At 29.0% G+C, this 15,334-nt stretch overlaps 1 protein-coding gene across 1 annotated transcript in view; it reads right to left on the reverse strand.

Annotated features, from left to right (window-relative positions):
• Positions 1-943: 943 nt before the first annotated feature.
• Positions 944-15,334, reverse strand: part of LOC118202776 (hexokinase-2-like) — a 91,165-nt gene continuing 76,774 nt past the window's right edge. Inside the window, exon 10 of the mRNA XM_085808274.1 lies at positions 944-1,293. Coding sequence (XP_085664400.1) covers positions 1,195-1,293 — 99 coding nt within the window. The 3' untranslated portion in view covers positions 944-1,194. The remainder of the gene's footprint in view (positions 1,294-15,334) is intronic.

The following is a 15,334-nucleotide window of genomic DNA, read 5'->3' on the forward strand; positions in this document are numbered from 1 at the left end:
CTACGCTACCGAATCGACCTGTCGAGTGTCAAAGTTAGGAAGTGGCATTCTGAATTGTTTGTGGTAATTAGTAATTAATGTGTCCCAAGTGTCTTTATATATGTCTTTGTATATGTATATATGACTATGAATTGTTAGCAATGTTACATGTTTCATCTGTTGATAAACTTGAAAATTGTTCAGATTTGTATTTCTGTTTAATTTGTAATCTCACAAATCTTAGATAAATAAACTTTGGTTTTTACTGATCTAATTATTCTTTAATTATTGAAGTTACTAGGCGATAACTCTCTGTTCAGGAACTATGAACTCAAACAATATTTTCAATAAGAAAGCTATATAATATTTATCATATAGTTACTTATGAAGATAATTTTATACTGGATTATTTAATTTGTTATGCATTTTAGTTTACTTTCTACTTACATTTAAAAAAGTTTTCTTTAATATTAAATTTTTTTTGGTTAATGAAAAAAAAATTATATTGCTCATCATAATTTTGAAAGCATTCATGCCGTTAAATTTTTCGTTAAAATCAAGCTAGACGAAGAATATGCACTTTGCTACTACTACTCTTAATTTCTGATGGCACTGTTCAATTCAGTTATCTGAACTTTGCAATAAAGCCAAAATGCAAAGTTATTTGAATTTGTTTCGATATATTTTAAATTAATGTGAATTTTTTTGTGGGGGGGATAAAGGAGAATTTCCTAATGAATAAAGATTTTTGGATTAAAAATGGGTTTAAAAAAGTGTTTTTATATTATACATAGCATTTTTTTATTTTTACACATATATACACATTCTTACATGTGCAAAAGGTTTTACCCATAAACGTAATTTATATGATCACTTTAAATAACCACAGTTATACAGAAATTTTAATTTAATCTTCATCTTGAATTGTGCTTATGATTTTAAGTGCAGCAAAAATATAAACATATTTACATTTAAATATAGTACATTTTATTTCTTGACTGGTTTCAGTCACACATTATCTGCCTTAAAATATAAGCTTGTCAAGACAAGTACTATACATAAGCAGATTGCAGCATTAAAAATTCATCTGTGTCGTCGACGTCTCACAACTGATGTTTCACGACGACTTTTCTCTTGCTGTGAGGAGCTGTCAACTTCTTGCACGAATAGTCTTTGAAAATAGAATCACTTTTTACACTTTGTTATAATTTGCAGTCAGTTGCATAGTTCATTTGGTCTACGTGACCTTTCAGCAACAGCAGCAACTAAAGCTGCGCCCCTTCCACTACCATCTTCAGAAAGCATCAAATCAAACTGGGTAAAAATATAAAGGAAAATAAATTACTATACAACTACTTACAAACTGCTTATATTTATTAAATATACACATATATCAATGAGTTTATATTTGAATGAAAGTTAAAGTAATCTTCACACATAAGTAGTGTGAAATGGAGAGTTCAGCGACAGGAGGCGGTGCGCGGATTGCGAACCTTCCTAATTTTTAAAGTACTCTAATTTTGAACTTGTTTATTGCATCTTCCTACTATATATATGAACTTTAGTTAATTTTAGATGTATTTTTTATACATTTCTAAAACTTGTTTCTTTCTAGTTTCCAAAATACTTTAAAGTTTAACTCTTTTTTATAATTTTTGATTGTAATTGCGCTTGTGATTTTACTATTTCAGCTAAATTTACACGTTTCAATGTCTTAAATATAGAGACAGTTTTCAATTAAACATTTTATTTTACAACCTTTAACTGTTATTCATATCCAATTCGTCGAATAGCCCTTACTTAGTCCATATTTTACAGTACTATTTTAATTTGCCATTCTGCAACTTATCATTCTGTAGTACACTTATCATGACTTATCCTACTATTTTCCTTCATTATTAACTTCATTCGCATTTTCAAACTTTAACATTTCCTGCATATTCTGGCATTTTCTTCTAATTCTTAATACCCTTTATATCTGAATATATGTTTTTAAGCTCTTCAGTGTTACCAATGTTCAGTTTTGAATCTTGATTCTCATTAAGCTAGTTTGATAGATTCCGAATTTTTAGAATGAAATCTCAACTTTCATCCATAATTTTAGACCCATATTCATTCTTTCATGTACTCATACAAAATTCTTTCTTATTATTGTGAACGCTCAGTACCTCTTAATTCAGTAATTTGTACTAATTGAATGCATTCTACATCACTTTAAATGTTTCGACTATGCAAATTTTCACTTTATTACCTTTTCCTACACTAAGTATGGATATTTCTACCTTCATGAATGATTTTCATGTGAAATTGACGATTATTTAGGTTACATATCCAAAAGAAAGTCCTAATACATTTCCAGTTTTGAATAAGAGATGAAAGACAATCGATTTTACCCATTGGTTACAATTTCATCTCTTGAAAGTTTGTTTTATTCGTATACATTTATTTCTAACGCATAGTGTTAACACATTTTTTGTAACTTAGTCCAGTTCCAACTTAATTTCCCTAGACAATATCATATATAGTCTGTTTTTTTAATTTCTTAGACTAAAATGTTCTTTTTGCAAATGTCAGTTTGCATTAATTTATTTACCAATTTATTTTCTTATGAATGAAATCTTGTAAAACACCACCACACCTTTACACAACATATATCATTACCAATATACCTATATTTACAGAAGGAACCAAAGAGAGAAAGAATAAGAGACATTTTACCCAAATCTCCACTATAATATCGAATATTTTAACCTTCTTCATCACAATACAGAACTTTCTACATACAATACTTATCATAGCAGTTAAACATGCCTTACTAATACACATTTGATGAGGAATAAAATTTTGAATAATCTATACTACATACAGAACAGAACCTTTTCAATTCAAAATTACACCCAAATAAGTGTTATGTTTTCTTATAATTGTACATATATGTTTGCATTATAGGAACTTTCTATCCATTTTTTGAGAACTGTAATTTGCTAAATATTACTTCTTTCTGAGAGACAAACTCCAAACACCATATAAATCATTTAACTTTTCCTGTAGTATTACCACACTAGAGAATAACTATCTTAGAACTGTTTTCTTAATATTAAGAACTATATATGAAATAAGCATTTTTCACTGTAGAATATTTAAGGTTTTACCTAAATGAGGATATAACCTTTAACGAATTTAAGTTATTTATCCAGAATTCCCAACAAATGTTTAGAAAATGTGTTGATTGAAAGCAATATATTTACCTATATTTACCTAAGTCATAACTAAGTCTATAACAGATTTTTATCGGCTCCAGATTTACTATGAGTGAGAAAAACCTGAAGTCCACTTTATCTACCCTTGTCAGTATACATAGAAACGTCATGAATCATTTTGTAGTACAATTAGCACTTTACATACATTTAATACTAAATAATTTTAATTAACTTTCAGTTAGGATTTTTGAAAGAAAAGCATATTTGTGCGACATATAATTAAATTACTCCCAAGCGTTGTTGAGAAAAATGCAATTAAATATCCACATACACATTAAGAAAATCCTACTCATTAGGAACAGTAAAATCTTACCAATACTTAAACGAAATGTAAAATCTTGTAATGCATTAATATAAAACCTGAGTAACAAATCATTTCCTCTAAGCTGTATACGGTTAAAAAGACTTTTCTTATAACTTATCAACTTTTAAGAAGTAAAACTAAGGTAATGAACCAACTTTTTAGAAATTTTGCTTTATTTTCTAAATCTACCCTTTTGTAGTAACAAGAAAATTCAGTCATACTCCTATTTTATTTTTATGTAGGCATGCGCATTTCTTCTAACAGATAAAAATCCGAATATATCTGACTTTTCCAAAGATTCGGCTTACTTTCATCGGAAAAGGAAAATAATTTTACTTAAAAAACAGGATATCTTCTACTCAAAGAACTTGAAACAATCACGATCACATCTATATGTAGCACTCAGTGATTTAGTTTCAAACCAAATTTTGATACTGTTTAATCATGCAAGCAACAATTTTCATCTTCGAGTTAAATTTTATACGACTGCAACAGATTTTTCAATGGCTTTCATGCTCACATTGTGTAAAAGACTTCTAGTTTTGACTATTTTTATTTCTAATATTGAGAAATACATTGATTATTTTCAGAAAACGTCATTTCACAATCATATTTTACCACTCTGAAACTTTTGAATAACACTTTCTAATATAACGATAACCAGATACTACATTATTTTTTTACAAAAACATGAACATTTTTTTTTTTTCTAAATCCTATCTAATTTTCTAAATCCTATCTATTTTCTAAATTCTAATCTAAAGAAGATTCAATTCCTATTATAACTCTATATACTATTTGCAAAGAGAAAAGACACTCTAGATGATAACATATCACCCATATATTTTTAAAAATTTAGAACAATTTCAGTAAGGCAAATTATCTAGAGTTTTCAAATACGTATAAACTTCTGAAAGAAACTGCCTAACATACCGCTCATTTACTTCTAAACCATTTAAGTAAAACCAATCAATTCATAAAATATTTGAATTTTCGATAAGTTTTAGTACATCTATACAGTTATTTAATTCATGAACTACTAAATTTTGAAAATAATAAGAGTGAAAACATCAATATTTCAGAATTTAGGAAGAGATCTTCAATAATGAGAGTGAACATATACCGAACTTCATGCAAGATTTTTATCGTTTCATATCAAACATTTCACTATTTCGTAGATTCTAATAACATAGCCCAATCTTTTTCAAAGAATATATATCATTTCACATTAATTAGAGAGTGCCATACGAGTTTAATTGCAGGTGCTTAACTGCATGACACTAAAACTTTCAAGGAAAAAATCAAATATTTTTCATCTTTCATGAAAATCTGTGAATAACAATGATATTTCATAAGAGCTAGAAGACTTAGTGCAATGAAACAGTATCAAAAATAGAAAACTATTTTCAAAATTTGAATTCCCATTGAACATTTTAGATATTCTTATGTAAAGTTATATCCGAAGTTATATCAATTCAGTCGAACTTGAAGACCAACCAAATGTACTACATGATTTTACACACTTCTGGTATTTTTTCCCGAAAATAGAAGTTTATATTTTTCATACGCAAACTATTACAACGAATTAATGACATTTTATACTCACATTACTTACCATTTTTTACTGCACAAAACTATTTTAAGTTCCATATTCGAAGCATAGCATCCATAAATTTCACATAATACTACAGTTACACAATACAAACTATAAGAAAAGCTGAATAATCTATATTACATACAGAACAGAGACTACAATACTCAAGGACCTACTTAAAGAATACTTTAAACTTTTCAAAATTTTATATAATTCTATGCATATTTCATATATTAAGCACATTTCACGTTTTTAGAAATGTAGTATGACGCTTCCCAAGACAATGGCCAATATATCCATCCTTATGAAAGTGAATCATCTAAAATAAGAAGGGGTAGTTTTATTATTTTCAACCGGTAAACAAGTGATTAGGAAATTGACGCCTGTTAAACTACCACTACTAGGATATGTACACTGCTAAAAAAAAAAAAAAAAAAAAAAAAAAATGGGACAGTCCTATATCTCCCGATCTACTGGGCCGATTGAGAAAATTCAAATTGCGTTCTTCATGTCTCGAAAGCGCGACATAGGATATATATTAGATTTATATATAGCAGTATTCTAACATAGGTATTTTGACATAAAATCGGACTTTTTCTGAAATAACATGCCAATTTTTTTACATATTTGGATTCTACGACTCAAATTAGGCCTAAATATGAAATTTTGGTGAGAAATTTACGGAGAAATTCACAAATTTATGTTGGCACTTTTTTGTCAGTTTGCGCCAAGAATAGTTCACTTGGCGAACTTCTTAATATATGGCAACCTGGTTTCCTTTCCCGTGGGAGGAAAAAAAGTCACCATCGTTCTTTTTTTCCAAATAATATTCTTTATATTATATTTTTAATTAAAACTTATTATTTTAAGTAATTTTTTCTTTTTTGAATTTCATTTTAATTGTTTAAGTTGCATGGTTTTTTTCGAATAACTGTTTTAAAATTTTCTATTTACCTATTCGAACTGCTTAAATAAAGGTTGCAGCGTTTATTTTTTTTCAAATACTTTTCTTTATACATAATTTTTGTCATAGTTATTATTTTAGGTAATTTTTAAATTCTTATACTTTTATTTTAATTGTTTGTGTTGCATTGTCTCTTCAGATAATTGTTTTAAAATTTTCTATTTATTCCTTCGAATTGAGCACTTTTAATATATTTATTAATATAAATTTTCCAGAATGTGATTTTATTTATTTGAATTGCGTTTCTTTCGGAGGAATACTTTGTAACCCAGACTACGATGCTTTTGAAAACTGCATATATTAAAAGAGAAAATACAGTAAAGCACAGTTAACACGCCTTTCAATGTTTCGTTCAGAAAAGATATATATATAAATAAGAGAGACATTTAACTTAGGATTGCGACATTTTAACTTAGCATGACTTGCATACACTGCTTTAAACAGTTTTATCATTGTGCCCATTGCTTTACACAATTTTATCCTACATTTGGCTTCTTAAATGTTATTCATATTTTAGTTTAATATTTTATTATTGAAATTGTAAGAATCAAATATCATAAGATTAAAAGGTCTTAAATTAAAAAAAAATACAAATACTAAATTTTACCCCCAATTTTTTTTTTTTTCTTCTCTTTTTCTTCAGTCATTCTACTTTATTCTTGCTCTTTTTCTTTATGCATTCCACAAGTATATTAAAAAGTATCCAAATTTTCGAAATATCTTGATATTTCTGACAATCATTTTAAATAAAGTTATCGCCTTCCATTTCATACAGGCCCACAAACGGCCGAGCGGTAAAGTCGCTGAAACCTGGTAGTTCGCTCCGGGGTTCGAATCCCGGTAAACGGGCTGGTTGCATGGGCGTTTTCGTGTATTTTCTTATGTGTACCGTGTATGCCAGCTGGTTTCCCTTAGAAGGTTCTTCACGAAGGCATCCATCCTTTTAAGCAGATAGCCCTGCTTTGGCGTAACTTAATAATCCAATTCAATCCATTTCATCAATATTTGGTCAGAGCCTTTATCACTCTTTAGAGGCTAAACATTTTGAAGGTATGAGATGAAAGGAAAGACTGGTTTCATCAAGAGGTTTTGGTTTATTTAATTATGACAAAGCACACTAGGGCTATCTGCCTAAGGGGAGAGATGCCTTCGTGGAGGACTTTCTAAGGGAAACTGGCTCGCATGCACGTTACACATGGGGAAAACCACGAAAATGCCCATGCAGCCAGCCCGTTCGCGGAATTCGGACCTCGGACAGAATTACCAGCGTTCAACGACTTTACCGCTCGGTCGCTGTTTCATCAGGAGGAAAAAAAAACATCTTTAGGTGACATCCACATACATCACTGGATAAACTCCTGAATCTTCAAATAATTCGAATGCGAAAATCATGGGATTCTCCATTTATGATACGATATGATGTTCTATAACGTAATTTAAATTTATACAACCATACAGTTTAAAACCAGTCGCTCTTCACTTTAATCTGCAATGATATTGTTTTTGTCTTTTCTGTTAACCACAAGCTCAATTGATGGTATTTGCTGGTGTACACGTCCAAGTGTTTTTTCTTTGAACACATAAATTCTTTGAAATATCCTGAAAGTATATTCAAAAGCGTCCAACTTTTTGAAACATCTTGGTATGTCTGACAGCAAAATTTCCCTGCAAATTTTTGCTTACTTTTCTCTCTAATTTTCTTCTTTCCTTCTACAGTTATTTTCAGTGCAAACACAAGAAAATTAAGATTTTTCGATTGCTAGACTTCCATAAATTTTGCATTCTCGTCAATTTTTTAAAATATCAATTACATGAATTGCGTTTCAGCTGAAGACAGCTTTTCATTTTCTAGTCATTTTAAGCGAAGTCCAAAGGATAAATATTTTAATTAAAAGATTTTTGCTAAATGACAAAGAAATAAAATAGTCCAGCAGGGTTTATTCTGTACCACCGAGTGACCCGATTCTTAGATCGGCTGAAACAATCTAAATCATATTAAAGATAATTTTTTATACAATCTATAACGCGAGAGAAAAATTAGCTTCTTAAAACATTCTTTCTAAGAGGAGTAATATAAAAGATTATATTTATATATATTTTTTAAAGCTGGGACTTGAACCAAACTGTCAAATTTTTAAAGTTTAATTTACATGGTGGTTATAATTAAAGTTCCAATTTGAAATGGTCATAAAAGGGAAATTACCGTACCAAATGTTATCAAACTTGGGAATCGTGTAAAGGAGGTTATGGGAATTTATTTTCCGCGGTAAAAAAAAAAAAAAAAAAAAAAAGAGTTCAAAAACTCACCACCAGGGGAAAAATGGCCAGGGGAAAATAGATAACATGAGGGATTTCTTTGGCCCAAATCGATTAAAAGCGTTTTGAATCAGTATCTTCATGTTTTAGGGCCGAATTCAGGCTTCAAAAATTACAAATTAACGATCTGTAAGAAAACGATTTCCAGATTGTACGCACTTGTGCGAGTGATTTGGGATCTCACATTTTCTAATCGCTAATTCGTGGTTTTCACGGACGAATTTCTCACTACACTTTTATGACCGTTTCAATGTGGAACTTTAAATATAACCACTCTGTAAATTATTAAATTTTAATTTGAAGCTATGCGTTATATGTATACCATGGGTAAATTTTTCGCTTTTATGGAAAAATAAAGAATCGAAGCAAATATACTTAGGATAATGGACCAAAACTGAAAACAATTCCCCTCCCTTCGAAAATAAAATATTGAAATTCAACCTTGAATTTATTGGGTTATCGAAATATTTAATTTGACTTATCTTCTAAGTCCTAGTTCCGACAATAATTCCGTCAAAAATTCCGAATTACTTAAGCTGAAGTAAAAGATTTAGTATATATTCACTGTATGTTAGTAAAGTAATCAGAGTGTAATAAAAATAGATTATAGAATTTACGCTGATGCAACTTTTTGTCTGACTGCACAACATGTAATGGAAGAGAAGGCTTGTAGAGATCTGTTTTTGACATGCCTCTAAAAGTAGATGTCATACTCCTTTTGTCTCTTCAATATCAAAAAACTTTCCTTTGAGAGGCAACTTTAGTTTTTGTGAAAGAAAAAAAAAATCACAAGAAGACAAATTTGAAAAACATGCAGGACGATCGAGTACACATACTTATTTTCGGAACACAAGCGGTTCTCCGACTGGTTATTGAATAATGAAAAGATGCATTATCATGCAATACAAAACATTTGGAATACGTTGTCTGACTGAAAAAGTAAGATTAAAAGTCATCTGCTTAATTCACAGCCATTTACAAGTCAACTGGCAATTGCAGAATCGTTTTGATCCTGAGCTTGTAAGACAAACCTTATATCACTGGATTTAAACACTTCTTTAATCTTCCGAGAACGTTCCTTCTTTAGCTCATATTCCAAGAATATTAAGTGAATACAATTATTGCAAAAGAAATTGAATATTCATTTGCACTACGGCTTGGTAGTTTACTAACGAGTTAACAAAACTTAAATTCTGCTTTTTGTGTCTAAGTATACAACAATATTTTAAATATTTACAAATAAAATATTAAATTGGAGATTTAATTGGAGCCTCACCAGTTGCCTAGCATTTGAAGATTGTTAAATACTAATTGCTTGTTGCGAAGTCTAACCCAGGATGCATGGTTGGTTTTCGTAGTTTTCTAGGTTCTCTTTACAAAGGTTCTCTATGAAAGCATCTTAACCAAATAGCTCCCATGTTCTTTCTATGTTCAAATAACCAACTAACTTAGTTTAAGCGCGATTTCCAAATAAAGTTACTAACAAAACCCGAATACTCATTAAAAATCATGTAGCTTGCCAATCGGGAGTACCATGAAAGATACGGCGCCAATAATTGAATTGATGTTACGGTACGCTGTTTCTAAATTTAGATGGTCATTCCTTAATTAAATAGTCCACCAGCGGCCGAGCGGTAAAGACGCTGAGCACTGGTAGTTCGGTCGGAAGTTCGAATCCCGCGAACCCGCTGGCTGCATGGGCGTTTTAGTGGTTTTCCCCATGTGTAACGTGTATACGAGCCAGTTTACCTTAAAAAGTCCTCCACGAAGGCATCCCTCCCTTTAGGCAGTTTAGGCAGATAGCCCTCGTGTGCTTTGCCATAATTAAATAATCCAGTGCAATCCTTAATTAATATAATTGATTTGTAACTTCTACTAGAGCTGACGGTAAAAATTGAAGTGCAAATAAATAATATCGTGTGCAATCTTGATTAATATAAAATAAAAAATTTTGCATAATAACCGTAATAATTACTTATTATATTACTGATGATTAGGATTCAGTTCTTGACAATTACATTCTAAATTAGAATTTTAAGGATATAATGAAAATATGCTACGCACAAAAATACATTTTAGGATAAAAAATTAGTTGATTTTTTATGTGTTAAAACTTCTTAAATTCATTTAATAAACATCGTATCCTCGTTGTTAATTGAATCCAGAATGTTGTGTGTCGTTTATATAATTATTCTTACTTGTCCACAGAAGCTGCTGACTTAAACAGCCATTAAGTAGCTGCAGATCATTTCTACATAACCATTGAACTTCCACTAATTCAGTCTCTAGAGGGTTGTATGTTTATATCATAATTTGACTTATATAAATGATTAATTTAAATCTTATGTTTCTATAAAAATATACTGTGCTTTAAAAATATGGATGATAGTATCTGCCGCTCTTTCAGGCACTTCAAAAGCAACAGTTTGTTTAGAAATAAATTATGCATTTAATGTCATAAAATATTTTCATAAAATTCAAATAAACATTAAAAGAAAATTCTCAGTTTTAGACAATTCGATTTAAACGAAGTAAAGTAGCAGACGATAAAACGCTGAAGGTAAAAATTTACTCTTAGAAAAATGTACTCTTATTTTTTTAAAAAAAAAGGAAGAAGAGAGAAATTTTAAAAAAATTGTTAAAAATTTGAATAATATCATCTATAATTTAAAAAAATAGATTTTCATATGGTATTAATAAATATTTATTACGCCTTATTGTGGGAAAAAATTTCATATAATTAATTCTTCGTAAAATTTGACTTGAAATTTAAGGTTAAAAATAGCTGTGGCAATTCAGTGTAACAAAAATCCATAGACCACATTTGGCGTTATTATCGCTCAAAAAAAAAAAAAAAAAAAAAAAAAAAAGATGCCAAATTTCAAAACGCGAAAATATGTAAATTCCTGTATATCTTAGAAAATTTTGAATAAAAAAGTCTAATTTTTTGCAGATATGCTTAAAAATACACCTACTTTATGATGATGGTAAAAATTTTATAGGTTATAATTCAAAATTTTTTTCGAAAAATTTATAAAAATTATTTAAAAATAGAAATTTAAAAAATAAAACACAAAAATGGGTAAATTTTATTTGGAATGAACCTAAATTTCGAAATGTGAGAGAAAAAAATCAAAACAATTTAATAAAAAAAAGAGATATTAATAAATATTTGCCAAATTCAATTAACACTGAGGAGCTAAAATTTTGAGAGCTAATATTTTAAAAACTACTCTTACGATTTTTACAAAACTTGGTATTCTAGCATAATTTGAACCGTAGAATCGAAATATGGAAAAAAAATTGGTTATGTTATTTCAGAAAAAGTCCGATTTTGTGTCAAAATACCTATGTTAGAATAGTGCTATATATAAATCTAATATATATCCTAAGTCGCGCTTTCGAGACATGAAGAACGCAGTTTGAATTTTGTCAATCGGCCTAGTAGAACGGGAGATATAGCACTGTCCCATTTTTTTTTTTTTTTTTTTTTTGAGCAGTGTACATATCCTTGTTTAACAAGGCCTCACTTCCCTAATCGCTTGCTTACCAGTTGAAGATAATAAAACTACCCCTTCTTATTTTAGATGATTCACCCCTTCTTATTTTAGATGATTCACCCCTTCTTATTTTAGATGATTCACTTTCATAAGGATGGATATATTGGCCATTGTCTTGGGAAGCGTCATACTACATTTCTAAAAACGTGAAATGTGCTTAATATATGAAATATGCATAGAATTATATAAAATTTTGAAAAGTTTAAAGTATTCTTTAAGTAGGTCCTTGAGTATTGTAGTCTCTGTTCTGTATGTAATATAGATTATTCAGCTTTTCTTATAGTTTGTATTGTGTAACTGTAGTATTATGTGAATATTTATGGATGCTATGCTTCGAATATGGAACTTAAAATAGTTTTGTGCAGTAAAAAATGGTAAGTAATGTGAGTATAAAATGTCATTAATTCGTTGTAATAGTTTGCGTATGAAAAATATAAACTTCTATTTTCGGGAAAAAATACCAGAAGTGTGTAAAATCATGTAGTACATTTGGTTGGTCTTCAAGTTCGACTGAATTGATATAACTTCGGATATAACTTTACATAAGAATATCTAAAATGTTCAATGGGAATTCAAATTTTGAAAATAGTTTTCTATTTTTGATACTGTTTCATTGCACTAAGTCTTCTAGCTCTTATGAAATATCATTGTTATTCACAGATTTTCATGAAAGATGAAAAATATTTGATTTTTTCCTTGAAAGTTTTAGTGTCATTCAGTTAAGCACCTGCAATTAAACTCGTATGGCACTCTCTAATTAATGTGAAATGATATATATACTCTTTGAAAAAGATTGGGCTATGTTATTAGAATCTACGAAATAGTGAAATGTTTGATATGAAACGATAAAAATCTTGCATGAAGTTCGGTATATGTTCATTCTCATTATTGAAGATCTCTTCCTAAATTCTGAAATATTGATGTTTTCACTCTTATTATTTTCAAAATTTAGTAGTTCATGAATTAAATAACTGTATAGATGTACTAAAACTTATCGAAAATTCAAATATTTTATGAATTGATTGGTTTTACTTAAATGGTTTAGAAGTAAATGAGTGGTATGTTAGGCAGTTTCTTTCAGAAGTTTATCCGTATTTGAAAACTCTAGATAATTTGCCTTACTGAAATTGTTCTAAATTTTTAAAAATATATGGGTGATATGTTATCATCTAGAGTGTCTTTTCTCTTTGCAAATAGTATATAGAGTTATAATAGGAATTGAATCTTCTTTAGATTAGAATTTAGAAAATAGATAGGATTTAGAAAATTAGATAGGATTTAGAAAAAAAAAATGTTCATGTTTTTGTAAAAAAATAATGTAGTATCTGGTTATCGTTATGGTAGAAAGTGTTATTCAAAAGTTTCAGAGTGGTAAAATATGATTGTGAAATGACGTTTTCTGAAAATAATCAATGTATTTCTCAATATTAGAAATAAAAATCGTCAAAACTAGAAGTCTTTTACACAATGTGAGCATGAAAGCCATTGAAAAATCTGTTGCAGTCGTATAAAATTTAACTCGAAGATGAAAATTGTTGCTTGCATGATTAAACAGTATCAAAATTTGGTTTGAAACTAAATCACTGAGTGCTACATATAGATGTGATCGTGATTGTTTCAAGTTCTTTGAGTAGAAGATATCCTGTTTTTTAAGTAAAATTATTTTCCTTTTCCGATGAAAGTAAGCCGAATCTTTGGAAAAGTCAGATATATTCGGATTTTTATCTGTTAGAAGAAATGCGCATGCCTACATAAAAATAAAATAGGAGTATGACTGAATTTTCTTGTTACTACAAAAGGGTAGATTTAGAAAATAAAGGAAAATTTCTAAAAACGTTTGTTCATTACCTTATTCTTACTTCTTAAAAGTTGATAAGTTATAAGAAAAGTCTTTTTAACCGTATACAGCTTATAGGAAATGATTTGTTACTCAGGTTTTATATTAATGCATTACAAGATTTTACATTTCGTTTAAGTATTGGTAAGATTTTACTGTTCCTAATGAGTAGGATTTTCTTAATGTGTATGTGGATATTTAATTGCATTTTTCTCAACAACGCTTGGGAGTAATTTAATAATATGTCGCATAAATATGCTTTTCTTTTAAAAATCCTAACTGAAAGTTAATTAAAATTATTTAGTATTAAATGTATGTAAAGTGCTAATTGTACTACAGAATGATTCATGACGTTTCTGTGTATACTGACATGGATAGATAAAGTGGACTTCAGGTTTTTCTCACTGATAGTAAATCTGGAGCCGATAAAAATCTGTTATAGAGTTAGTTATGACTTAGGTAAATATAGGTAAATATATTGCTTTCAATCAACACATTTTCTAAGCATTTGTTGGGAATTCTGGATAAATAACTTAAATTCGGTAAAGGTTATATCCTCATTTAGGTAAAACCTTAAATATTCTACAGTGAAAAATGCTTATTTCATATTTAGTTCTTAATATTAAGAAAATAGTTCTAATATAGTTATTCTCTAGTGTGGTAATACTACAGGAAAAGTTAAATGATTTATATGGTGTTTGGAGTTTTTCTCTCAGAAAGAGGTAATATTTAGCAAATTACAGTTCTCAAAAAATGGATAGAAAGTTCCTATAATGCAAAAATATATGTACAATTATAAGAAAACATAACACTTATTTGGGTGTAATTTTGAATTGAAAAGGTTCTGTTCTGTATGTAATATAGATTATTCAAAATTTTATTCCTCATCAAATGTGTATTAGTAAGGCATGTTTAACTGCTATGATAAGTATTGTATGTAGAAAGTTCTGTATTGTGATGAAGAAGGTTAAAATATTCGATATTATAGTGGAGATTTGGGTAAAATGTCTCTTATTCTTTCTCTCTTTGGTTCCTTCTGTAAATATAGGTATATTGGTAATGATATATGTTGTGTAAAGGTGTGGTGGTGTTTTACAAGATTTCATTCATAAGAAAATAAATTGGTAAATAAATTAATGCAAACTGACATTTGCAAAAAGAACATTTTAGTCTAAGAAATTAAAAAAAACAGACTATATATGATATTGTCTAGGGAAATTAAGTTGGAACTGGACTAAGTTACAAAAAATGTGTTAACACTATGCGTTAGAAATAAATGTATACGAATAAAACAAACTTTCAAGAGATGAAATTGTAACCAATGGGTAAAATCGATTGTCTTTCATCTCTTATTCAAAACTGGAAATGTATTAGGACTTTCTTTTGGATATGTAACCTAAATAATCGTCAATTTCACATGAAAATCATTCATGAAGGTAGAAATATCCATACTTAGTGTAGGAAAAGGTAATAAAGTGAAAATTTGCATAGTCGAAACATTTAAAGTGATGTAGAATGCA

The sequence above is a fragment of the Stegodyphus dumicola genome, chromosome X1 (genome assembly GCF_044657685.1).
Source record: "Stegodyphus dumicola isolate Sdum_Otavi_A_Nest chromosome X1, ASM4465768v1".
NCBI classification, from domain to species: domain Eukaryota; kingdom Metazoa; phylum Arthropoda; class Arachnida; order Araneae; family Eresidae; genus Stegodyphus; species Stegodyphus dumicola.